Genomic DNA, 27252 nt, shown 5'->3' with positions numbered 1-27252 from the left:
GCCTGCCGCTTCGTTTCCCCCCCTTTCCCCCTTAAGGCACTGAACAGTGTTGAACATGGCTCGGTAGGCGTGGGCCAGACCCCAGCACGTTGTGGTGATCTGTGTCTCTCTGGAGTTCCCAGGGTGGCAGCACACTTTTTGCAGATACTTTACTAGTTTGTCCGGATCCTGTACTTCCTCAGGGGTGAGTTTAAAAAACACCGGAGGTGCCCACTGCCCTAGGTACTTGCCCATGCTGTCCCACACACCCAGCCACTCACAGCTATCCAGCCCCGGGGCAGGTCTCTGCACGATGTTCTTAACGACTTGCTTAACCCTAAACAAAAACCAAAACCCATTCAGGAGGCATAACAAAAGGAGAGTGCTGCCCTGAGCATCCCACGGGTACTCGAAATTATCAAAAGCCGTTAGAACTGGCCTGAAGGAGAGAGGGGGAGCGAAAGAGTGGGGGAAGGTATCCCCTTCGGTTTTCCCCACAGACTGGGTTTGATTAGTCACAAATTCTAAGACATAGGATCCGAGGTACGGAAATGATCGCAGAGCCGCATGCAAATACAAGCCTAATTTCATGCACATTGATGTTATCATGTCATAAGTCGATATTGTACAGTAGAGCAAAATTATCATCCTGATCTTTTTCCCAGCGATAATGAACAGGACGGCATTGAATACATACTGCAAATAAGGATTCAAAAACCACAGCCATCTGATCAAAGACAGAAACATTTTTACCATATTTAACACAGAAAAAATGCGTATAACAAAATTTAACAAAACGTAAGAAAACAGTTTTAACACCCGCTGCTCAGCCCTGCCGTTATCCGTGCCCCACGTCTGGGCGCCAAATTAAATGTTTTGGTTTCGGCTGCCGCCGGCAACAAAAGCGCCACGCGGCCGCCTCTCCGAAGCCGCGAGTCAGTTCCCCCCGCGCCGCACCCCCCACCGGAACCCAGCGTGACGTCACATGGTATGGAATACCGGGCTCTGTTTGGCCAGGTGGGGTCAGCCCCCACCCCCTGTCTGTGCCCCTTCCTGGATTCCGGTGAAAATTAACCCTGTTCTGGCCAAACCCAGGACAGATACCTAGCTCTTACCTAACTTTCATCAACAGATCTTAAAGTAGATCTTGAACTTTAAGGCAATAAATATATGGAAGGTAATGTTCTAATGCACATTTTTTACCTTTGCAGAAACTGATACACAAGGGAGCAAGTGGCTTATTCAGAATCACTGGACAGACAGATAGTGTTTTTGGTGTATTTTACTGGTATGTTTGAAATGACGTTATAGTTTAAATGCAGAAAAAGCCAAGTTATTTGTTAACTGAGTAGTTATCTGAGGGCAAAGATGAGTGATCAGCTGTTAACTAATTGGTACACTGGGGACACAATTGCATTTTTTTGTGAAGACAAGTTATATTTTGGAAAGACAACTTTTATCTTTTTGTACCAGTGGGATAAAAACGTTTATTAAATGCATTAAATATCCCTGAGTATGTATTTTATTTCTTTTAACGGACAGCCCATTTCCATAAGAACTTTGCGTGAACTAGTAGGGGAAAAGGTAGATCAGATTTTTTCACAGGCACTTTTAAAGTACTAATTCAGATTATTAATATTCTGGGACATCTGGAAAGATGTGTTGTTATGCACAAGATACATTTTAAATTACATTAGAAGTAACTGGAGGACCTGGATCCAAGTTCTCCAGAGGTAGTAAAAGCAATATTGAGTGATGTCTGAAGTCATTGTTGTCTTTTCAGAGTGTCAGATGGAGAGGAAAAAATTACTTTTAAATATCAGAAGCTAAGAATTAACTACAGTTGGAAGCAGCGGTTTTTGAAAACCTGTAGCTGAAACAGATTTCGTGAAGATGTTTATTTCATGATTATTAAGACAAAAGTAATTTTCTGGGTGTTTTGTACTTGTTCAGCGGGTCAAAGAAAAATTAAAATAGTTTATGCTTTTAACAAAATGCGGAGGAATAGGATCGATCAGTGGGAGATTGAATGTCAGTGTGTCGTATTTTCATGTCTTAGACATGGGACGAGGTCATAGAAAAGAGAAGAACATAGGTGCTGAAAGGTATAAAACACTAGGTTGAAAACTCTTGTGTCTTGATTTGTGAAGTCGTATGAGCAATCGTGCTCACTTTCTGGGTGTGGCAGAGAGTTAGTCAGAAGCAGGGTGTGACCCACCAAACCTACGGCAAGGAGAGCAAGTTTGACCATGGTGGAAAACTCAAATATTCATGTCTGCATACCTCTGTTTTGGTACAGCTGAACCTGTGGCAAACCAGATGGAATCTTTTTCAGAAATTGCGAGGCGTGGTTGTGGTTTGGACGTTAGGTCACCCCGTACTCAAAAACTCGATGAACTTGCGTTCACGTACTTGGAGATGACAGGGATGGAGATGGTTTGTGCTCATCCGTTATTACCCAGACTGCTGGATTATGGCTATCTTGGGATGTTCAAAGCAGCAGTGTAGTGAGGAGTACCTTGGATATTCTCTTGGTTAGGAAATTCATCTTACTTAAAAAAACAGAAGAAACAAAACCCCCCCTACCCTCTCCACTTCAGTATGCTAGAAATCGTCTTTGTATTGTAACTTGAACATTAATCAACTCTCGTGCTTTAGCTAGCTGGTCCTGGTGATATACCTGACGGCACGTCCTTGTTGGTGAGGACTCCCGTGGTATGTGTCCTTTAGCCATGCTGAAAGACTCTGTCACTTCTTTTCTAAGGGGATAGATTGAGAATGAAGAAGTCAGTTTTACTCATTGATTTCTAGTTTGTGTTCTTTCAAAACTAAAGATTTGTCTCTAAATGTTATAGTTTGGTACTACCAGACTTTTAGTTATTATTCTGAAATTTGGTGATGGGTATGGGAGACATTACAGATAATAATGTACATCAGTGTCTTTGTAGCTTGTTCATGAAAGCGTGTATTATAATAAACATTTTTGCCATCTTTCTCCTTTTCATACAAAGCATAGGGATAAGTATGCAGCTATATTTATTTTATGTTTTATTTACTTACTCATTTTAGATTTGGTTTCTAGATTTATCATGACCATCATTCAAGTGCTTTCAGTGAAGGTGTGTTACCAGAGTTTGCCCCACTGCCTCTGCCAGACTCTCGCTGTTGAGCCTTAGCTCGACAGCTGATTTGCAGCGTTCATTCGGCTGTCACATTCCATTTTGCTCTTGAATCCAAGGATAATGAAGACTATGTTTTGCAGTCTAGACTACGGATGGTGTCCTGCTAACTCCAGTTATTTCCTTCCTCATTATTAGTGATAGTGCTTTCTGGCAGAAGCTGTGCTGGGTTCTGGTTGTTCTGGGTCACAGCTGGGGTTTGTGGGTCTCTCGTTTCTGTTAGATCAATGCAGTTGCGTATTGATCATACGTAAACTCATCTGTTGATTCTTCTGTGCTCTGCTGTTTCTTTGTGACTTTGGTATGCTTTCAGGCAACTTCTGACATGATTAAGATTTTAGTAATTTGTATTCTCTGCGTTCTCTCAGCATGTGAGTGTGTCACATTAGGAGCTTTGAGTTCAGTGTGTTGGTTCCTACTTCTGCAACTGCATTATTCATTTCTTGTTTTTTAAGTTTGCTTGTATCATGCATTTCTCTTTCTACTCCCAGAACATTTTCACGATGGTACTGTTAAGTAATAAGTTTCTGGGTTGAAACTGAAGTACTATTTTTAATCATTAAAGATCTAAATGGTTTGAGACCCAGTTACTTGAGGGAGCAGGTTGAGTGCAGTGCAATAGTTAGACCTCTTTTGCTATAAATGGGAGGAAGCGGTGGATAGACTACTCTCTGTAAAAGCTTCACAAATTGAAATTAATTTCTTTTCTTGTTCTAGCATATCCCAGTTTGGCTAATCTCTTGAGTGTAGTGAAAGCTCCGTCTCCATATTTTAATGTAGGTAGGTGAAAGTTCTAGGTGTGATTTGATTCCCTAGAGCTTGAATTTTTAAGATTGTCTGTTAACTGGAAAATAGAGCTTGGATTCTTATTAATATGTTTAAAATTTCAGTGATTTTTTGTTATAGCAGCTTTGTCACTACTTCACGGTAAAACATTTTACATGTTTTTTGTGTCTTGTGCAGCAGGTGTCCTATCTTAAGTTAGCATTTGCGCTTTAGTATCTTTAAGTTAAGACTTGCTTTGTACTTGCCAAGTTACTGTGGAGACTTAATATGCAGACAAGTGAGGCTCCACTGAAAATAATATCCTAAACAAAGAATAACCAGAAATAATTGCCTTTGTTAAGTAAACTCCTGCATTGCCAGTCTGGTTCCTTAGGCAGCTGCTCTGATGGGATCGCACTGATGGTTAGCCTGCCCTTCCGGTTTTTGAAGCTGTTGGCCAGTATATGTTCGTTTGACAGTACCTGAGATCTCAAAGACACTCAGCTTCTACGAATTTTGTGAATATTAGTAAGTCAGTAGGAGAGGGAGACTTGCAGTAGCAGATTTTCTCTCCAAGGTAATAGCTAACGCATTGCTTTACCTGCCAGCTGACCGCTTGGTGTAAACTTAGCTGAGAAGTAACTGCATCGCTGTGTTGCCTTTGGCAAGTAAATAGCCAGAAGAAATGAGGAATACTAGCTAATTTTGAGACTTGGGACCAGAGGCAGGGAACTGGAGGAGAGGCAGAGAGGTGGTCACAGGAGACCTGGGAGGGGTTGGGGTTTTTGCATGGGAAGGGGTAGAGATGGCGTGTAGGAACCTATGCGTTATTAATTTCTCTGCTGACGAAACAGCTTTAATGTTAGCCCTCATAAAGCTATGTTACATGCTTGTTCCTCTTTCTTAGCTTCATTTTTTCTGTCTCGCCTAGCCGGTTTAAAACTGGTTCTGTGGCTTACCTTGAAACGCAGCTGCTCTCCTGCCCAGGGTAGCTCTTGCAACGTCAGCCAGTAGTGACTAAATGGCCTCAGCAAGGATGTATTTCTGTAAGACCACAAATAAACTTGTGGCTGATGAAAGCCAAAGGTCCATACACAAATGCTTACAGTATTCAGAAGCGAATGCGTACACTATAAAATTTTGTGAGAGGTTAGTATCTGGGAGCTGCAGAGTGTGGTGGAGACCAGCTGGGTGGCTGCCGGTGCGTGGCACAGCGCTGTGCGAGGTGCGGGTGCTGTGTGCCTCGGAACGGGGATAGTCACCTCTGCTGCCGCTGTCGCCCAGGCTCGGGCTTAGACCCCGAATTCTGCTTCATCTAATTTAAACCTTTAAGGATGATCTTCTAGTCTAGATATGATTTGGAGTTGTACTGATGTACTACCTGAAGAACAGAAATAATGAGGGAGACAAAAGTGTGGGGTTTGTTTTGTTTTACTAGGGTTAAATGATTCCTGAGATTGAATCGTGGTATTGACCGCTTCCTTTCCCTGGATTTACCTTGACAGGCTAACAATTACCAAAGTTAAAACTATTTTTGAAATGAGATGTGAACATTAGCTGGCTAGCATTTCATACTAGTTTTTAGTATTTAGTATTTTTGATATTATCAAGAGTGTTTATAGGTATTTATATTCTAAATGAAAATCACATATTATAATCACATAGAACATATTCTAAATAAAAATCACATATAACATTATAAATAATCACATGGAACACACTGAGTAAATAAATACTATATCATAATAAATACTGTATTTATTAATTTATTAGTAGTATTATCAGTATTTAGTATTAGTTAATATTTGTTAAAAGATATATTGGGGGACAAAACGTTAAGATGTGATGCAGGCAGCCTATGTCACTCGCAGCTTTCTGTTCCTGCAGCCAGTGGTCCCGTCCTCACCTTGTGTTTTTTTCTTGCATGATCTTTTGTACCTGTCTGATTGCTCACAGAAATGATTCAGCTCGCTAACCAGGCAGGCAGCTGAGCTAGCAGAAGGAAGGTGAGCTTTTGAAGGTGCAGCAAGCTGATTTGGTTCATGGGTGGGTCGGAGGAGCATCAGGAGAAGCTAGAAGGAGGTTGGAGTGGTGCAGGGGAGTGTGTGGGCCAGCCCCCAGGTTGCTTCTGCTGAGCTGGGTGATCGGGCTGCACCCCTATGTTTGGATTTCTTCAGGCTTTGCCACTTTCTAAATACCGTGCTGCGATAGTCTGTCTTCCTCCCTTAGGAAAAAGCCCTTTTTTTTTTTTTCTTTTTTGTAATTTTCTTGAGTACTTGAGACATCATGATGTTGAATTACCTGGAGTACAAATCAGATTGTTGTTGTTAGTAAGCCTGATGAACAAATGGGACTTCCATGATCATCTCCTGCCTTAGAAGTAAAATTATCTTTTGTTCTTAGTTTAAATGCTTACTGACTATTCCTGGACCTTAATGCTCGGAAATTGGTTACTCTGTTGTTGCAAGAGAGGATATTTAGTTTTTTTCCATGAGCTAAAATTAGTGGTTTAGAGAATCTTGGTGGTGTTGTTTTTTTTGTTTTTTTTCTAGTTCACCTTAACAGAAGCAGATCCTCCAAAGTTTGCTGTCTGTCCACTTCTTATGTGCAGCTCTGAAGTAATCCCTTGCTGCTATCTTTGCGTTTCTGTCTACGCTACCTCTGATGAGCACAACAGAACCCCCCCCCCCCCCCGCTGGTAGTGTTTAGGTGATTCGTAAAGGCGTCAAGACTAATGTTGGTAGTGTGTATAGTGCTGTTAATGAACACATTAGACAAAAAGTGTTGTACAACTGTAAAATCCACTTTCAGTTACTCCTAGCTGTATGTTTGACAGTCTGAAGAAGAGAACAAGGTATTGCAAAATTCTTAGAAGAAGGAAGAGCGTAATGTGGCTGTTTAAGCATTTTGAAGACGAAGATAACGTCAGTAGAATAAATTCATGCTGAGTTTATAAGCATCTTTATTTTGCTTTTTTTTGTGTTTATTTGCACCTTAGTCCTTTTGCAAGTAGGTAAGAGTAGCAGTGTTGTGGGTGATAGACAAAATACTGTGGGTTAGAGAACCAGAATGCACGTTCGGAAATAAATGCAAAATATTATACAAAAGTTTAAATTTAAATATTTTCATAGTTTCCAGTAATGTTTTCAGAATAATCATTTTTAATATTTCACACAAGCTGTTTATGAAGAGTTTGGTAGAGACTTCCCTTTTACTAAACTTGTTTCCTTTTTTCTGTAAGGGTATATACAAATAAGCCAATTAAGTAGGATCTGATGCTTTTTTTCCTTTTCAGAAAGATGAAGGCAGTGATGCTAGTTTGAGTGATAGCCACATATCTCCTCCTGCCAAACGTACCTCAAAACATGCTGATCCTGTGTGCAAAGACAAATCGAAATCACACAGTACTGGGCAGCGAGAGGAATGGAGCATCTCAACTGGACAGTCCAGGTAACTTGGTATCAAGAGAAAAAATGAAGTCTTACCAATTTTTGCTGTATTGTTAACCCACTTACGCAATTTCTGCAGTGGGCTGCGGCTCAGGCTCAAGAGAGTATTTTTGAAGTGTGTTATTTTCATACAGTTTTCTTTTAGTTGAAGACTCTGGGAACATGGGTTACATCAGTCCTCTCATCTCTGTGTTTCCTTTCTATTCAAATCTAAAAAAAATGGAAAGTAATTTTATTTGAGATGCAGTCTGAATTCTAGATTCTTGACACATCCAAATTTAGTGGCTTAATTGGTATTTTTATGTACTCAAGCTTTAAGAAGACATGGCATTTTAATTAGGAAATCAGTGTTATCCGCATCTTTAGGGAATGGATAATGGTCAAGTTTCTTTCCATTGCTGTTTTCAGCCTCACTTCCATGTTTGGTTATAAGGACTCAAGTAAATTACTATATTTTATTAAATATAACTGCAATCCTGCCACATTTTTATAACTCGAAAGAGTTTGAAGTTATTAATTTCATGTTATAACTGTGATTAATATTTTACAAAGCGTACTAGTGTTCATAAGGTGCTTCACGTGATTACACATAATTAGGAGATAGAGTAGACAGTACGTTCCTGGGCCATGAGCTTTTAGTTAATACGGATTCTTTTGTGGATATGTATTTCATATTTATGGACAGATCAAAATCGTTCTTACAACACTTTGTGTGCAAGAGTGGATTGTTGTCTGCTAGGAGGAAGCATATTTTAAAACTATGCAAATCTGAAAATACATCTCCTTTTTGTGTGTTTTTCCCTTTTAAAATAGAAGAAATTAATTATAGCGTATTATGTGCCATGTATTAAAACTCATGTACCTTCCGTTTCTTTCGTTTATAGGTGTAGACTTGTACTGTACCTGTTAGAAATGCCAAGAGATCAAAACAATATTGAATGTGGCTGGGAGAATTTAGATCACTATGTCAAATGAAATTTGGCCAGGATACTGAAACTCATGTTGTTACTTGTGTAGAACCCACGGCAACACCTGAGGGGTTTTTTTTGTGGTTTTCTGCCCAAATCCAAAGCACTGGGCCCAGAGGTGGTCTTGAGTCACTAAGACTTTTCCCAAAAGTCTTGTTGCTAAACCTTTATTATACTCAAATTTCACTTCTGCAGTTGTGGTTTCTAAAATAATTGAAATATCTGACCAGAAAAATGTTACTGGAAAGTTGGATGTGGACATGATTTTTGTGAAAGTGGTTTTCTGTGTTGCTACCCAATGCTTGCAAAAATCCTTCCGTTACCTTTGTTTTGTAGGGATTTGTTCCACATTTTTTATGATGAAAATAACAGCAAATCCCACATCTTCTGTGCCTCTGAGTTGAACTCTTTGTAGTCTGTTGAACTCTTGGTCACGTTCCAGCTCAGAATGCATTTGGTGTTATTAAGATTGCCCCTCCTATTTCTCTCTCCCATCAAATTCATTTTAGTTTTCTAGTTTGAGATCAGGTAGCCCCTCCCCATCCAGTACTGGTGTGCAGTATATACAATTCACTTGTCTGTAAAATACGTAGTGTTTCTGAGAGTGGAAGTGAGCTAAAAAAATACTTTTTTTCCTTTTGCCTGATTTATTTTGCTTTTTTTTTGCATAGAAATGTTGACAAATTACTTTTAACAGTCTGTGAGTGGTTGTAGAGTTTTTGTTCATTTGTACTCTACTCTAAATTATCTTTCAGTAAAATCTGGTCTAAGAATATTGTAAATTTTTTAAAAGATAAGAAGTGAATGAAGGAACAATTGCTTACGCAATAAAATTGCAGAAAACTCTGGAATATGTTTTTGTCTTAGACTATGAAGTAGTAGAGGTTGATTTTCCTGAGAGTTAATTTAAAAAGAAATTCAAAATATCAGATTAATAGAGGACGTAAAAATATTTCTTACTGATTTTAAGTACACCTAGCGTAAATTATTCCCATCCGTTAGAGTTTGTAATTGAAAGAAAATGTTCTTTTTCTGTGAATACAGAACAGCTCATTGTGCTTCTACTGGTTTATCCAAAGCGTTTGAACGATAACTGCCTTTGAAGATCTGTATCAAGATCCTGTTCTTAAAGTTAAGGGGAGAGTTAGTAGTAGGACATGGCATGAGGGAACATTGGAGGGATTAATAAAAGAGGTGTTTAGATAACTGGGGGGCTTCATGGAACTGATGTTTGGTGGTTCTCCTCATTCCAGTGTCGGGCAAGAAGCAGACCCTTCGGAGGTGCCGTGTCACAAAGGTTCTGAAGTCATAATGTAGGGTAACATTCTATGTTGGAACTTCTGTTCTCAGTAGGTAACTTTGGCTTGGCTAGGGAGCCTTACCATGACTTGTGTGTCTAATGTAATTGTTTCCTAGGTTAACTTCTCAGCCTGCTGCTACGCTACCAAATGGACGTAGTTTATGTAAGTGTGTTACAGCGGACCCTTTTGTACCTACTTTTACATTTAACAATTTTACGTCACTGATTTTCAGTTGCATGTATTTTTGGTAACTTTGCTGATTACTCTGATCATTTTGACCAGTAAAGTTACTGGTTTGGCTCAGTTTTCTGCTGTCAACATCTTGGATGCTCTCTGTGGACATGGGGAACATTCTTAGATGAAATTCCATTTCTCTTCTCAATTCAGACCTCTTGGCCATGATCTTGATGTTTTCCTTAATTCCCGAATTTAGTGTTGTGAACTGATTTTGGCCTTCCACTCCCAGCTGGTCTCTTTAATTTACTTACTCTCATTGCTCACTTAAAATTTGGCCTTCTGTGGTTCTTAACATTACTTAACTCTACTGTTGCTTTAGAGAGACCTGCCTTGTCTGCAGCTCCTGCTACCTTGAACAAATTTCCTGTATGCTTCTGCAGTGCAAACTTGCCATCTCATTGCATATCTTGGCTAAAACAACTTTGTTTTCATGTCCCTTTTTCGTCAATTCTGTCCCGTTCAGTTCTGTGTTGACTCGGTGTGTTAATCCATTAACCTTCTTTGGTATTTTTATTATTTATTGTGGTGCCTGAGGAACAATGAGGAGTAGGATCCCTTTTTGTCTGGCACTGTACAGAGCAGCTGATACTGATTTCACCAGCAAATCTATGTGTTGTATCTGACCCTTTCATACTCTATTTGAAAGAGACTAAGACTTGAAACAGTGGGTCAACTGTGCACTTTAGTATTGATGTTCACTTAAAAATGTTGAATGGGCATTTGAATGCCAAATTTTCATCATAAAATAAGATTAGCATATAACGAAACAAGCTTGAATCTGAAGAAATAGCTTGTAAAACAACTTTGATAGGCATATAAAAAGTGTATTTCTTCGGTGACTGTAAGGGTGCTTATACTGTGCTCCGTAACTTTTGGTTTATTGTCCTTGATAAGTATTCTCTTATTAATTCTTGTTTGTGAAAATGTTGTTTCCTGCATTTTGAAGTAGTAATACCAATTTCTCTTAGCTCTGAAAAGCCATCCCCTTCGAGGGGAAAAAAAGGGAGATGGGGACCATGCTTGCATAAATGGAGATATAGAAGTCAGAAAAAGTTGTCGGTCCAGGAAAAACAGATTTGAAACATTGAATCAGAGTTTATTGTTTGATCAGCTAGTAAACGGGTATGTGGGGATACTTCAGTTGTATTCACAAAGTGTCTTAATGATTTTTTTAAAAGTTAGAAAACCCTGTCTTCCAGTGCCGTCTGTGTGTTTTACTGTGGGAATGTATAAGCATTGAGGCAAGCTAGATGGTGGTTTGAGTTACAGGTGGGGTCCTGTGCTGTAACTGCCTGTGTTATCTATGCTCTAAATGCAAAGCAGCTTAACAGATTTTTCATCGAGGAGTAAGCTATTTTGTGTTTACACCTGGATAAATCTGTGTATGTTGGCGGTTATCGCAGAGTGGCTGACATGCTGTAAATCCACACCCTAGTTTGTTTCTTAGTAACCTGTTTATGTAGTGATACCCTAAATGTGATGTGAATTGGTGATTAGCAGCAATGCTTGGAAGCTTTCTAGATTTTACTTGTATGATTTTGATCATAAAATATCAGAAGTTTGTAGCGTTCTCTTTTTTTTTGTTTGTTTTTGTTTTTTACCATTTGTTAGTAATTCACATAGGGTGGGTGTCAATTTCTGACATTTACTGTGCAGACAACGTAGGTCAGAGAGGGAGGCACGGTCTGGTCTGAGCACAGGAATGGGAGCCAGAAATACTTTTCTTGAAATACTATTTCTGTGTGGCCTTGGGCAGGTCACTTAATATGTCTCAATTTTCCCACCTGTAAAACAGGTTTTAATAGTCACATCTGTGAGAGACTGCTTGCTCTAGTGCTTGGAAAATGATTTCAACATAAACATTTAATTGCCAAGTATGATCTTTGTTGTTAAATGTATTCTGTTGAATCTTTTATTAATCTAATTTTCTTTTTCAATTTACTCAGTAACTACTTGGTATCAGTTTACAAATTTATATTGAGTTACATTTATTTTTCCAGTTGCAGTTGAATCTCCCTCTCCTCATCAACAATAGGAAAAAGTCTACCATGAAGATTGTAGTTTGATAAGATCATGGTACTGAAGTCTATATATGAACTTATACTGCTAACAGTGTGTCCCATAATCATTGGAAGTTTTTAAGAACAGGTTAGACAAATGTGTCAGGAATGATTTAGGTATTGTGTAGTTTGTTCTTGCCTGGCAGAGCAGGGGGACTTTTCTAGGTCCCCTCCAACCCTGTTTTCTTTGATAGTGAATGATAGCGTGGTTTTACTTGAAGTGGTTATGTCACACATCACGGATATTTTCGAAGAATTGTTTACAATTGAGACGGGCACTGATAATGAAATCTTGACTTTACTGACTTTTGTGACCAGAACTTTATGATTGACTTCTTTCTAGGCAGGATTTCACCCTTTAGATTTACTTCTAAACAGCTTGAAAGAATGGAAGCGAAAGTTTCTGCCTTCTTACAATTATTATACAATTACAATAGAATTTCAGTAATTGCCATAGAGAGCAGTAACTAGGTGTTCAGGACAGGTGGCCAAGCAGTTGATTTGGCCTGGTGAATACTCTATTGTTTTCTTCCTTAGCAATAATGTATCTTGACCAAGGTTATTCTTGTTTGGACAGCTGTTTACAAGTACTTCAGATACTGAAAATGTAGACTAATTAAATAGTCGATGAGAGACGTTAGAGTAGTGAGCTCAAATAAAGAATGATGAAATTCTAGGTGTTACTGATTTAACATGAAAAAAAAAATATCCTTTATATGTTAGTGTCTTTCTGAGGCCAGGGTAAGGAGCTGTAAAGTTTACGGGACGGAGGCATCGATTGCTTTCCCGGTATTATAGTTACATAGGTAAAAACCTTTACCTTCTTATTCTGTAAGCTTAATCTTAGATTATCTGAGACCTGATCCACCATAGAATCACAGAACGGTTTGGGTTGGAAGGGACATTAAAGATCACCTCATTCCACCCCCCCTGCCATGGGCAGGGACACCTTCCACTAGACCAGGTTGCTCAACATCTAAACAGTTACAAATTTATATGTTACAATTTACAATTTGAAAAAAAAATTAGGTGTTTTTTAAAACGCTACAGCCTAATTTGAACCTTGTATTTTAATAGCATCAGCATTTCTTCTTTTGTATACACTTTAGTTTATATTCTGTAGGTTCATCTTTCAGATTTCTTTATTATGGTTGTTCTTGTAATTAGTTGATATATTCAAGCAGCTATCCTAAAATTTTCGTATTTTAATTCATTTGTATGTTTAGTTGACTTGTAGACCTTGGAATAGCCATTACAGACCATAGAATTAGATTGTTGTAGAATTAGGTTGTTGGATGCTATGTGAAAAGTTCTGCATGTCTGCTATTGTAAGACTGATTTTTTTTTGTGTGTGTGTGTGTTAACAATTGCATATATTTTAGCACTGCTGAAGCTGTCCTACAGGAAATGGATAATATTAACATCAGGAGAAACAGGCGGTCTGGGGAAGTAGAACGGCTACGGATGTGGACAGACACAGAATTTGTAAGTGCAGAGTGTCTCAGATCTTGAATAAAAGTAGTATCGGGGGAAGCATTTGTCTGTAGCTCTGTCGAAAGGTTTTGGATCCTCTTCAGTGGATAACATGAAAAAAACTTGATAAACTCAATTTTGGAGCAGAACTCATGGATACATACTAAATCGTTTTCTTCATTGATGAATTGACTTCCCTGCTCTCCTGAGGTACTGTGGTGGTTCTCCTTTGCTTTGAAGCACTTTGGTAGTCTGAAAACAGGACCACAGACTGTCATCTGCCTTGTTCCCTAAAACCGCTTGACACTGGTGTTAACTGTGTATTAGATGAGCTAGGTACTGAGGGACTTTACCACCTGCTAAATGAGACTGCTTTTGTAGTCTGCCTGTGGAGGGCTGTGTTGGAAAAAGACTTGGGGGCTAGAAACTGTGTGGAATCTTACCTTCTGAGCTGTGGGCTAACACTGTGAATGACATGGGATGGTACTGATAGGAGCGCATGTGAATTTTATTCCAGGAAAACATGGATATGTATTCTCGAGTGAAAAGGAGGAAACCACTGAGGAGAAAGAGCTATGGGATTCAGAACCACCATAAAGTGTCCACAGAAGGGGAAGAAGAAGGTATGGGCTGTAAAGAATTCTAAGGGCTTGTCTGAGATACTTGTAAAACAAAGCTCTCCTCAGCTGTTGCTAGAAGATAACAATATATTGCACTAAAGAGAGTAATTTGGTTTGGGATCTGGATTTGGAGTTATTAAATAGACCAATTAACAAGACGATTGCAAATAAGTACACACCGAAGGATTCCTCGTCTTTAGAAGGAGGAGGAGTTTTAGGGATCCCTGCAAATAGTTTTCTTTAAACACAAGCAAGTTTATCTGAAAGTAGCAGAACAAACCCTAGTTTCTAAATGTTTATATACTACATTCCCTTACTCCTGTTTTCCATAACACCGAGTAATTGGAGCTTTCCTTATATTCCCTGTAACAATACTCTGGTGGAAGCCAGGATGTGGTGCGTGTAGTCTATGACTATACACGTGCTGACTGACTCGCTATTTCTCATATGCTGGATGGCAGTTACCAGAAAGAAGGTGTAATAGTCAGTTCTGCATCCTTCTGTGGGGAAGGTATTAATTAAAGTCTCTGTTTCCTATCCCTCCACTGAATTTTAGAAGGCTCGTAGACACACAAATGTATTTGAAGTTCTGCCTTCCTTTAAAAATTTGGATGAAACTGGCCGGTGGGTTCAAAAAGTATTGAGAAAGAAGGGATTATGGCTAGCTCTGACTCGATCAACAACATGCTTGGCTTCCTTAAGAAATCAGACTCAAAACTTTAGGGATCCATACAGGGTTCAGCATAGTGTGTCTCAATTTTGAGCTGAAACTGCTGTAGGAGGTATGGTCTGTCCCAGTTAATAAGAATGAAGTCTTAATTCTGAGATCCATAGGTGGAAATCCTGTTCATCGATGGACCTAGGTGGTACCTTTAGACATTATGTTTATTTGCTTTGTGTAAAAATTATATTGTGAATCATAAAGTCGTACTTATTTTCATGTTCTATCAAATATTTGATTTTTTTTCTGAGGCTCCTATGGGAAAAGACTGAGAAGAAAGGCATTATTCTTAATTTGAAGGATAATTATTGAAGGAAAAAGATAGTGGGTAGAAGTGGTATTTGAAGTACTTTACAATTAAAATTAATTTGACTACATTTATTTTTCTTTCTGTTGCTTTTCCAGAACCTTCTGTGGGAAACTAGAAGGAAGTTTGACAATGTGCTATAGATGTTTCTTGGTCTTCAAATTTCGAGTGATTTGCCAGTTAGTGTTAATTAATAGGAGGGGAATAATTCTCAGTGACCATTAAAATGTTAATTTTTAGGATGAAGATAGCTCTGGCATCAAGTAGAAGTAATTCTGAAAATATTTTCCTCCCCCAACAGAGTCTCAGGAAGAAGATGGAGACATGGAAGTAGAAGAGGCCGAGGGTGAAGAAAATGACCGGCCGTATAATCTCAGACAGAGAAAAACCGTTGAAAGATACCAGGCCCCTCCAATAGGTATGGAACTAGGCAATGCTGATGCGGTTCTGCTTTGCTGACCTCCAAGAATACCGTGGGTGTGGGAAGGGAAGAGTTGGATGACTGCTTCTCACCCCTGACAGAGTTCCCGTGCAGCATTAGTGACTTTCATCTTGCCTTTATTTTTGTTCACCATGTGAATATGACTGCTGAGGCACAATCTGTCGATTTGTTATTGGCTCAAGGTTGGAGGTGAACGGGGTTTAGATCAAGGAATAGTTGGCAGAAATTGAATTCAGGCAGCAATCTAGTAAGTCAGATAATTACATAGAAAGAATAGTTACTGTTATGCCTGATTCTCGAGTGGCAAGTCTAATTCATAACTGTAGATAAATTTCATAGCAGCAGTTACCATGTTCTGCCAAGATGAGAAATTTAGAATAGAGTAGTTCAGTTGGAAGGAACCTGCAGTGATCGTCTAGTCCAACTGCCTGACCACTTCAGGCTGACCGAAAGTTAAAGCGTGTTATTAAGGGCATTGTTCAAATGCCTCTTAAACACCGACAGGCTCGGGGCATCAACCATGTCTCTGCGAAGCCTGTGCCAGTGTTTGACCACCCTCTTGGTAAAGAAACGCTTCGTAGTGTCCAGTCTGAACCTTCCCTGGCACAACTTTGAACCATTTCGACACATCCTGTCACTGGATCCCAAGGAGAAGAGACCAGCACCTCGCTCTCCACTTCCCCTCCTTGGGAAGCTGTAGAGAGCAATGGGGTTGCCCTGCAGCCTCCTCTCCTCCAAACTAGGCAAGCCCAGAGTTCTCAGCCGCTCCTCACAGGACGTGCCCTCAGTGACCCATACAGGTTTCAGCGTAGTGTCGCTTGATTTTGAGCCTTTTAGTACTTCTGTTTGAAGTAATGTATGCTGTGCATGTTTGGGTTAGATTACAATGGTGTGTGTAGTGTGCTGCATCTTAAGGCCACTTGGAAATTAGGACTGTGCTAGTGGTTTATTTGTTACGAGAAATTTCAAGATGTCCCATATTACCAGCTGTGCAGAGGTTTCTGTATGGAATTTCAGGTCCTGCAAATAAAGTAAGATGCTAGTGCCCTGCATGAATTACATTTTGTTCCATAGTAGCCATAGCTGTGACGATTTGAGGAGGCTGAGGGTGGTATTCCCCCACCTATATCAAGCGAAGTATGGTGATAGTGAAATAAAATGTAAGAAGTTTGATTTCTCTCCACCCCCTCCCCCCAGTTCTTTTCTTTGTTTGATTTTTTGGAGAAACCAGTGATAACGTTATTGGTAAAGCAATAATCTAGCACTTCTGCACTGCATTTATATTAGTTTATTAATCTTTTGTAATTGATGTTGCAAACGTGTAACTTCTCTTACTCAGTGCCAGCTCATCAAAAAAAGAGGGAAAACACACTGTTTGATATTCACAGATCTCCTGCAAGAAGAAGCCATATCAGGTAAATGTCAGCCTTTTGGTATATATTTGTTTGCTTCCCCTCAGTACATTTCTATTAGCTTTTGATTTTCAAAACATTCTTGAGTGAGTCATACAGTTCCTTCACGCAAGTACGTGGGTCTTGAATTGTATCTTAGATTCAGACCCTGATCAGCATGCAAAAATTAACTTCATGGCAGTTCACAAAGCTTCTACTGGTCTTACAACGAACGGAATGGAAACAGGTGTGCTGCGAGTACTGGGAAGAGAGTTCCGCGTTGCACGCTGTTGCTTTCTCTGTAAGGGCATACATTTAGTGTTTAAATCCAGAGCAGCAGTGTAACAATTATCCCTGTTCTATTCTACAAAAATAAACATATCAAGGTAATGTTTTTGGTTTTCTTCCAGTTCAGATTTCGTGGAAGTAATACTAACAATTTAATGAAATATTTACTGAGCATGGTTTCTGACTCTTACCTTTTGTGTCAGAGAAGTCTGGAAGACACCAAGTTGTCTTGGAAACTGTCAGTTGGCTTTATCTAATCCAGTAGATGAGATCAGAGCTTAATACATTTCTAAAAAAATGAACTTGCTCAAAACTTCAAAAAGATAAATCTGTTCATGAACAGAATCCAGGTAAACAAGTGCTAGTCTCAGCTGAAATGCTTGTCGTCTTACTGCTCAATTTGATGACATAGTGAAAATATGAAAAGTAATAGCAGAATCGTATGATTCTACAGATAAGTTTATTTGTAATATAGATAAAAACATTTAGTTTGGGGTATTTTAAATAAAAAATAACATTTAAAAAAATAACAGTTAACTAACATTTTTTAGTAAAAATAATTTTTCTTTTTCCGTAAAGTGCATATGGCAGTTTGTTGGGTAATGTCAGGACTTGTACTTGCTAGTGAGATTTAAAGAGTATAAAAGCTATTATCCCTTCAGTTTTAGAATGCTCATTGCTTCACTCTCATTTTATCCCTTCTTGTCAGGACACTGTCATAAAAATTCTTCCTAATTGTATGATACTCGCTTTGATATGTTTCTAAGTGTATCGAATTTTTGGTCATCAAACAGTAGAACTGATTGACCATGTTATCATTCTGTAAAAAACAGCTAGTCAGTGCATTGTGGTGTTCATACAAATGATGCAGCTCACTATAGTCACTGAAAATACATTAATTTTTACTAGTAGCCAACTTTTTTATGCCGAAAAAGTGCCGACTTTTTTCAAACTGGTATAAAACTAAACACCTTTTTGTACAGAGGATGTAATGTACATTCTCTAAATGTACATTCTCTGATATTTCTGAAATACTCAGTTTTCTGAAATACCATTATACCAAAATAAGAAATTGTTGATGCAGACTTTGAGTAGTAGTTCTACTTAGATTCAGATCAGCAGTTAAATTACAGTACAGGTTTTTTGTGAAACTGTTCTGCTGTTCAAAATTAATGACCTCATAAAAAGAGACCATATGCCTTAGAAAGTATGGAATTTTTTCAGAGAATATGTATAGGGAAGCATGAAACTGAGTAAGGAGATCTGGATTACTCTGTTCTGTTGGAGGTGGCTGAAGGGATTGGAAACTTTCCTAAGTTGAGTTGCTGTCTGATGTACTGCAGTAGCTCAATGGTTGCACACTCGGTCACGCTGGCTGAGGTGGCATGGACAGGACCACATACCTTATGGGGATCTACGGTTTTAGTAATGCTGGTGTTGAAGTCGGATATCGCTGTGACAGTAAGAGATGTTGTTCCCCTCCCAGACTATTTTGATACTTAATAAAACTAAAACTTTCATGCCATCTTAAACCTGAACAGTACTGTACTTGCCATTTCAATTTTGGTTTTATAAAAAAAATGAAAACATGCTGTTCTGCTTCAAAAAGGACTGTTTATTTTGCCACTTCAACAGGAGAAAGAAGCATGCCATTCACAGCAGTGATACAGCCTTTTCAGATGAAGAACGTTTTGAAAGAAGAAAATCTAAAAGCGTGGCCAGAGAAAGAAATAGGTATCAAAACATCCTTCATCTTTAGGAGGGTTGGTTTTTTATTATTCAGCAGAAAACAAGCAGAACTATTCTATAATGTTCTGTCAGTTCTGCAAACATTTTTGATTCAACCTGTGATTACCTGCAGACACAGTGTAAGGAGATTGCTGGTTATATATTAACATAGATTTTGAAGTCTTATGAGTAGATAATTAACAATCATGATAAAAAGCTGGAAAGGTAAGAGTATCTATTTGATTCAGTTAGGTTATAAGACAAACAACTTCTGTTGGTTAAAATGCATTTTTATTCTTGGTGTTACTTGGTCCCAGGTAGTACTGGGCGTACAACTGAACTAGCTCTTACTCTGCTCTCTCCCTGTTGTGTAATAACATATACAGTCTACACACCCAACAGGTATTTTTTTGGCTTTAAGTTTTTTCACCAGTTATCTACAAGTGGAAGATCTACAAGGTGTATCAGTAAATAAACTTACTGCCACAGACACATTATTAGGAAAACTGAACAGAAAAAACTGTGTTTCCTCATCTTCATTTATCTGCCTCTTCCTGTCTGCCACACCATTCCTTTTTAAAACCTGAGGAATTCTAGAGATGTACGACTATCAAGTGTGATTCCAAGTGTAACCTGTCTTCCTCCCATTAACTGTGTATTTGACCTGACGTAATATCTGTGTAGGAGCTTACAGCTTCTTTGTATACACTAAGAAGCTGGAACAGGTGGATGTGAATCATGGCTGATCTGCCAGAAATGTTTTTATTACCTTTCTTTGGACTCTGATGAGCTATAGTGTTTAAAACTTGGTTTCCTTGTGCTGTTAATCCTTTTCTTACTGTGCTGAACTTATGCAGTTCACCACTGCCAGTGGAGAGTGTCCTGTTCTTTTGGTCAACATTATTTCTTCTGTATTTGATCAAAGTAGTATCTTCAGCCTAGTTCTTCCAATTGAAAGATGTATATGGAAGCATAAAATTATCTTTATATTTAAGGAACTTCCAGATATACAAGAATAATTACCACAGTAAAAAGGTTAGATTTGATTACCTTACAAATCCAGGAAGGTAATCTCTTTAGGTAGTAAAGGCATTTAATCTCTTGGTTCTTCCTGTTCCAGCAAAATGATCAAAGCAGAACAATATTTGGTGATGTTTTATTTTTTTTGTCTTGTTGTTGAACAGATGCCTGCCTTTAAACTTTGGAGCAGAAGACTTAGCTAGTGGAATCCTGCAAGAACATGTGAAAGTTGGGGCAAGTTTGGCTGATGTAGATCCTATGCTTCTTGATAAATCGGTAGGTTTTGTTAAAACTTTGTATTTTCCTTCCCCCAATTATGCATAAGCAGAATTCATCACAGCCTCTCGTTAGATTTGAAGTAAATTCATAATAAACTCGCGGATCTCTTTTGATTCCCCCTCCCCCAGAGCTGTTGTCTATTTATTTCTTTGGGCTACAAAGCACTTGCTTGTGGCCTGTAGGTAATCAACAGGCTCCATACGTATTGTAAATAAGCCAAGATATCAGCTGCCTGATGATATTTCTTTGTTTACAGTCAGTTTGTGATTACTTGTAATAGTAGAAACTGGGGTATGGTGAGCAGTGCAGAAATCAGAGGTACTGACCACTCGGGTTGGTTAACTCGGTGCTAGCTATGGGGGTCTTGTGCCTATTCAAAAACAGCGATGCACATGAGCTTATGGTGCGTGTTGTGCAGAGGCTGCTGAATTATTACTAGGGCTGAACCAGTGTGTAGAAGTGCATGGAGTATATTCACGTTAACGCTGTTCTTGAGCTCGAAAATGCTCTCAGACTTAGGCTGGCTCTCTGTAGATGTCCAGGCATCCCTGGCACAGTTAACTTGCGAACCAGATAAACCTTACGCGGGCAGCCAAGAGTTGACTTTCTCAACCGTTTTTACACTTTCAAAATTCAGGGGACTTAGGATGATCAGTGCAATGTTGTTTGTAATTTGTTTTCAGAAATGTGATTTTATAAGTAAAGGTTCTTTTGTGGAAAACTGTTACAATATATGGTTTGTACGCTTTGTTTTTTTTCTAAGGTGCGTTTTGATAGCATAGGGGGATTGAGCCATCATATCCTTGCACTTAAGGAAATGGTAGTGTTTCCTCTTCTCTATCCAGAAATATTTGAAAAATTCAAAATTCAGCCACCAAGGTAGGTGCATTTACTCTTGTTGTATTTTTATTTTATTAAGCCCTAAAGAGTGCTTCACTTGAAAGCACATAGGAGATTGATTCTTTTGCTGAAGTGTTTACAGTTCAAGTAGACTTACATGTTTGCTACCCCAGTTGTCTATCAGAATGTAATAAGCGGAATGAAGAGTTACAAAAATCTAGTTTATTTTTCTTGTGGTACGAAGGTAAACTTTTTGATTTGGTCAAAGAAAGAATTCTCAAGTGTTCTTGCATTTTTTTTCATTATGTTATCAAAGATATTGCTAAATCAAGCTAAATGCTGATACTTCTTTTACAGAAGTAATCTCAATAACGTTATATTATGGTTTTAATGTTTATTAATTAGGCATCTTGGTGTGTGATTTAAATGGGTACACATACTCTAAGTAAACTGAAACATTTGGGGTATTTAAAGGAAATATGTCTCTCCAAAGAAGTAACAAAAACTGACTCAAGTATTACCTAAGATTTAATATTTGAGGAGGTATTTAGTGTAAAACAATCCTTTGGGAGCTTAATATGCCTTTGATTAATGTTCTTCACAAAGCAAAGTTTTACTGATTTGATAGCATAAAACAAACATAGATTTTGTGAAGTCATGGTGAATAATACTAGAACTTAGACTTTCTTCTCCAGGCTCCCTGTCTTCATTATAAAATTTGACTTGGAGTTTTTCAGGAGATGTAAAATAAGTTTGTGACTGTGTTGATCCATTTATCTTCAGGGGCTGTTTATTCTATGGTCCTCCTGGAACAGGTAAAACCTTGGTAGCTAGAGCTCTAGCTAATGAATGCAGTCAAGGAGAGAAAAAAGTGGCTTTCTTTATGAGGAAAGGAGCAGACTGTCTCAGTAAGTGGGTTGGTGAATCTGAACGTCAACTTCGACTTCTTTTTGATCAGGTTAGAAGAAAATACATATTTTTTGTATAATTTCTGTATGTTGTTTTTTTTGTGTTCTGGGCAGCCAAAAGTATTTGAAGTTGAAACTAAGTATCTCTAAGTTTCCATGGATTGAGCAGGATTTGTCCAAATTACCTACTGAGATGAAGAAATAGAGGAATGCTGAGAACAGCTTCTCTTGCTCTGAAAACAGAGGAAGAAGTCTCTCAACTTGTCCATTAATGAAGCAGACAAAATGGTTTGAGTAAAAACTGATAAAAATATTTAAATCAGCGAGTTTGCTTTTGGCTGGCGTGTTGAAGATACAAACTGTGTGGAGGAGGGTGCAGGATTGCATCTGCTGTGTGTTTATTTTAGTATCCTTATTTGGCTTGGGAAATGATGGACAGAAGAGAGCGTGCCATAAAGCAGTGACATGCAGTTGCTCAAACAAAAGCTCTTTTCAGACACAGATGTCTAAACAAACAGGTTGCGAGCAGAGAAGATACTGTTTTCTGTAACTGAGTGTAAGGTGTCTCCGTTTGTCTTGAATCGCCCCAACATGAGTAAAACTGATACACTGGTGCCATCTTGCTTATTCAAAGGAGAATGCGGTCTCATCTGCTTTATCAGCAACAGTACTGTAGTCGAAAATTCAGTTTTATTTTCAGTCTGTATACTTTGTAACAAAGATGTCTCAATAAATGTGTTAGTTTAGCATGTCAGTGCTTTGTAATAAAACCAAACTGTTTTCTGTGTTGATGGATAAATTACAAATTAACAGTGAGTTCAAATTTTTTTTTTTTTTTGTGCTTACCAGGCATACTTGATGAGACCCTCTATAATCTTTTTTGATGAAATAGATGGTTTGGCTCCGGTTCGTTCCAGCAGACAAGATCAGATTCACAGGTAATATTTCTCGTATGAGTATCTTGGTGTATGCTACATTATCTTGGTGAACTCTTCAGTGTAATTTTACTCACTTCCCAAGAAAGGTTTTTACTTTTGGTTAAGCCCACTTACACTAGAAAGGACAGATTGTTGAGGTTTTTTGGTGTCAGAAGTCATCTTCTCAGTTGTTTGTACAGAGTGTAATTTGCTGGGAATCGGGTTGTAGTGGAGATTGCCCTTCAGCCACGTTATTAACTTCAGGATTTCCGCAGCCTTCCCTTTGGTTGCTGGTTTTGTACTGTAAACAAGATGGTCTGTCACCAGCCCCATAGAATAAACAGTTGAAAAAATTTTTATTCTAAATGATGAATTGTGGTGTTCTGTGAATGAACTGGACAGCCCTGCCCTTTTGATTCTGGATGATGTGCAAACTTACCTTGAGTTGCTGTTTTGTCATTTTTTAAAACTTTTTTTTGCAACAGTTTAGTGCTGGCTGAAATTTTTCCTGGCTGCCTTCAGTCTTGGTTTTGCTGCACTTTTTATGGCAGTGCACTCGTATCTTTCATTTTAGAGGTGGTGGCGTTTGTGTGTGCATCTCCCTCCGCTCAGCTGAGGAGAACAGGAGGGAGATTTTGGGGCCAGCAGACTCGGAGGTTGTGGGAACATGGGGCTTTGTCTAGGTGCACCTTTCTGCTGCCTGGCGCTGCAGTTGCTTTCAGCAGGACGATGCAGACACTCTTAATGGAAGAGAACTTTTCAGAGCTGCAGTAAATTGCTTCCTGAGCTCAAGTTCCCCCAGACTTTTAAAGGAGGAAGTTTGAGTTTGATGCAATCCTTACTGGAGTCATAATACGAAGTATAATACAAGATTATATTAAAAAGTGCCCTCATGCTTTGAGACTTGAAAGAGTTATGCAGCTGGTTTTTTAGACTTAGCTTTTTTTTCTTTGAAATTATGAATGCTGCATTTGAAAACGTGAAAATTCTTGCAGTGTTCCCTATACATTCTTTTTTTGAAAATCCTCTTTTAGCTCTATGGTGTCTACTCTTCTTGCCCTCATGGATGGACTGGATAATAGAGGTGAAATAGTTGTAATTGGTGCTACAAACAGACTGGATTCCATAGATCCTGCACTCAGGAGACCTGGTCGCTTTGACAGGGAATTTCTTTTCAACTTGCCTGATCGAAAGGTAAAACTTACAATAGAGATTTATTAATAAGCATTTCCAGTGAATTAAACATTTCAATGCCTGACAACCAAGCTTGTGAAATAAAAATGTGTATTTTTACATGCAAGAATGTTTTAATTTTAGGAAGACATTTTTAGTAAAAACACACTGTGTACATAAAGTTGTGTTGAACTTCAAATCTTCAGAATATAGTTAAAACTAAACCAAGAGGTAAATTGTTCATAGTAAACTGAATTGCTTGACTGGAAACTGTGGTTTTGTATGGATATTTATAATGAGCCCTAACTATTGGGGTTTTGGAAGTTATGGCAAGAGAAAACGGCTTTATTGTCATGTAGACTGCTAAGCACATAAAAATTGTACATGCAAAGCCAGAGGTTGTTATACTGGCAACAGGAACATTTCAGTTTCTTGTTCTAGACTTCTATAAACTCGGCCCCAATGTTTCATGAGTTTATACTTAAAATTAATTTTACTTTGCATGTTGATAGGTATATTTAGATTCTATAGAATTGTAAAATGGAATAGTTTTGGAATTCATGCGTGTATACTATGTTGCTCTGCAATAAATTTATTGGTGAGGCATTTGACAGTAGAAGCTGTTAATCGTAGGTGCAGCAATTAAACATTAAATTATAAAATTGTGATAATTCCTAATAGAACATGAGTTGTGATCAGTTCATGTATAATAATGTTGTTGATTAAACAGCGATTAGAATGTGTAACGGGTATACTGAAAAAATTACTGCTTACATATGAAATTAAAAAAGAAGGGAAGAACTTTGATCTTGAGCGACTGGAGTGCTAAGTTCTATTTTATGTGTCTCAGTGACATGTCAAAAACTGTTGAAATACAGGAATAAAAAATATTTTTGTCTAAAATATTGTGACATGGATTTGGCTTGCAATTTTTGATCTCTTCTTCTTCTTTTTTTTTTCTTTTTCTTTTTTTTTTTTAAATCAGGCACGAAAGCACATTTTACAGATTCATACCAGGGATTGGAACCCCAGGTTGTCAGATCCTTTCTTAGAAGAACTAGCTGAAAAATCTGTTGGTGAGTGTTAAGATGTTAGTACTTTTACTATAGATACTTTCTCTTCTGTGTAAAACTTGGAAGTATGTTAAATGTCTCAGGATACTTTAATTTTTACCTTCCTGAACTTCTGTGCTTTCAACAATGTTCTTTTTCTGTAATAACAAAATATGCTTCTGTCTTACTAAACCACAAACTGAGTAGCTAGTAGTCGTTTGAAAATACAGTCACATTTCCTTTCTGTAACATCACTGTCCTTATAGGATGCATACCCTCGAAGAGAAGCAAAATTAAGTGGGAGCTGGAATCTTTAGGTAGACTTCCCATTAAAAGAGTTTATTACAGAAGAGACAGCGACACTTGGGTTTTTCTCTGTTTACTTATGGAGGGGAGAAAAAAATCAGTACTTGGTTTTTCTGTGTGTGGTTTTTTGTTGGTTTTTTTTTTTTTTTTTTTTTTTTTTTGTTTTTGTTTTTGTTTTTTTACTGACTGGCATGCTTTTCTCTGACAGAAATCCAGCAAACTAACAATCTTTTCTAAAGATGAACTTTTTTCCAGATTGCTAGCACAGAACAACCCCGAAGCGTAGCTATAGGCAGGGGGGGAAAAAGCACCACACCATGAGTACATTAAATATACCTTTGGAGCACCCAAAGACCTGCAGTACTGACTGGAGGATGGTTGTTCAAGATAAACCTGCTGCTTAAAAGCTAATCAGAAATAACCCCCAACATTTTGACAGTGAATTTAACAGAGGAATTAACCCTAAAACACGCACCACAATCTCTTCTCAACAATTTGTCATGCAAAGATACATCCTCTGTCAGTCATCTGCTTGGACAAGGGCTGAAGTTCTCAAAAAAAGGACAGTCTCAGTCTCAAGTGTCTGTGCATTGGAATCCATCATCAGAGAAATAAGAACATTAAATTGAGCATCGGTCCATTCAGTCGGCTACAGTACACCCGAATTACCCTCTTCATCCACAGGGACATCTATCCTCGAAGCAGCATCCCACCTCAACATCTTCTGGTGAGGAGAAACCATAACTATCCAGCAAACTCCAGTTTAAGCTTTTCTGGGTGTAAGACAGCATGTGCCAAACCCATTTCATGTCAATTCTGCTTGATTTGTGCAAAGATGTGGTGGTGCTGCTCAGTGGGAGAGAGGGGAATAGATGGGAGAAATCCCAGTTGTTTCTTCACCAGATTTTTGTATAGAGAACACAATTATGTATTTTAAAATTTCAGACTTTCAGACCATTGGGAAAGCCATTTGTAGGCTTGGCTGGAAGACGTTCTTTGTGCTCAGTAAAGCTTGTCAGTTCTGTGGAAAAGTCAGCTAACAAAAAGAAATTCCCTTTTCTGTTTTCTTTGGCTTTCCTACTGTCCAGCTCCTGTGCACTTGATAGTCTCCACTCTGTATCTTGGAGTTTAAATGTTTCCATACATCCAAGATTGAAACCTTTTGACTAGTACAAGGACTTTTTAAAACAGCTGAAGTGAGACTGGTTTATCTTCTTCATCTTGAGATTGCCTCATCATTTCTCTAAGCGAAACCTTCAGCAACTAATTATTTAAACAGACTTCCCACGTTCTTTGTGGCCGTGGCAAATCGGACTCATTGGCACGCGTGTCGCGTTGATCCGGTGTATGCTGGGCTGCTGTTCTCTTTCATGTGCGGGTTTGCTTTAAAAACCAACCTCGCCCCCGCTGAAACAACGCCCCTCTTCCCCAGGGAAGAGCTGCCTGGGCTCAGCAGCGTGGTTTATGCCTCTCTTCAGTTCAGCAAACTTGGCAACGCTTAACTACAGGCGTGTGATGGATCCTAAGGAAGCAAACTGCGGAAAGGCTACCAAAGTAAATGACTTTGGGGAAGCAGGTGTATGCGCAGCTCGGATCTTTTTCAGATCCGGGAGTGTAATTATAAAGAAATGAAAAGGGAAAAGGCCCAGGACTTGCAATAAGTAGGTTATTTCCTGAGGGTTGATTTTTCTCCTGGGTGTTACGGATTCCATACCCGTTAGGAGATTTCTGTATATCTGAGAATTAAAGAACCCACTTCACTGAATGGCCGTTGTGCGTGAGACACGGCGAGGCAGCTTGGGGAGAGCGTGGGATCGCTCAGAAGACCACACGTTGATGCCTTATTAGT

General features: G+C 38.6%; 2 protein-coding genes across 2 annotated transcripts in view; one reads left to right on the top strand and one right to left on the bottom strand.

Annotated features, from left to right (window-relative positions):
* The window catches only part of UBXN2A (UBX domain protein 2A), a 342165-nt gene that overhangs the window by 170201 nt on the left and 144712 nt on the right, over positions 1–27252 (bottom strand). The gene's annotated exons all lie outside the window — the stretch shown is intronic.
* LOC104332420 (ATPase family AAA domain containing 2B) overlaps positions 6812–27252 on the top strand; it is a 60560-nt gene continuing 40119 nt past the window's right edge. Inside the window, exons 1-15 of the mRNA XM_075445178.1 lie at positions 6812–6847; positions 7219–7373; positions 9757–9803; positions 10847–11000; positions 13321–13423; positions 13929–14034; positions 15361–15477; positions 16841–16916; positions 18816–18914; positions 20093–20204; positions 20971–21086; positions 21831–22005; positions 22805–22893; positions 23907–24066; positions 25031–25121. Of these exons, the coding sequence (XP_075301293.1) occupies positions 6812–6847; positions 7219–7373; positions 9757–9803; positions 10847–11000; positions 13321–13423; positions 13929–14034; positions 15361–15477; positions 16841–16916; positions 18816–18914; positions 20093–20204; positions 20971–21086; positions 21831–22005; positions 22805–22893; positions 23907–24066; positions 25031–25121 (1636 nt within the window). The remainder of the gene's footprint in view (positions 6848–7218; positions 7374–9756; positions 9804–10846; positions 11001–13320; positions 13424–13928; positions 14035–15360; positions 15478–16840; positions 16917–18815; positions 18915–20092; positions 20205–20970; positions 21087–21830; positions 22006–22804; positions 22894–23906; positions 24067–25030; positions 25122–27252) is intronic.

This window comes from Opisthocomus hoazin, chromosome 2, assembly GCF_030867145.1.
Source record: "Opisthocomus hoazin isolate bOpiHoa1 chromosome 2, bOpiHoa1.hap1, whole genome shotgun sequence".
In the NCBI taxonomy this organism is placed as follows: Eukaryota; Metazoa; Chordata; class Aves; order Opisthocomiformes; family Opisthocomidae; genus Opisthocomus; species Opisthocomus hoazin.
Note: the sequence above shows the minus strand (reverse complement) of the source record. Positions and strands in the feature narration are given on the sequence as shown.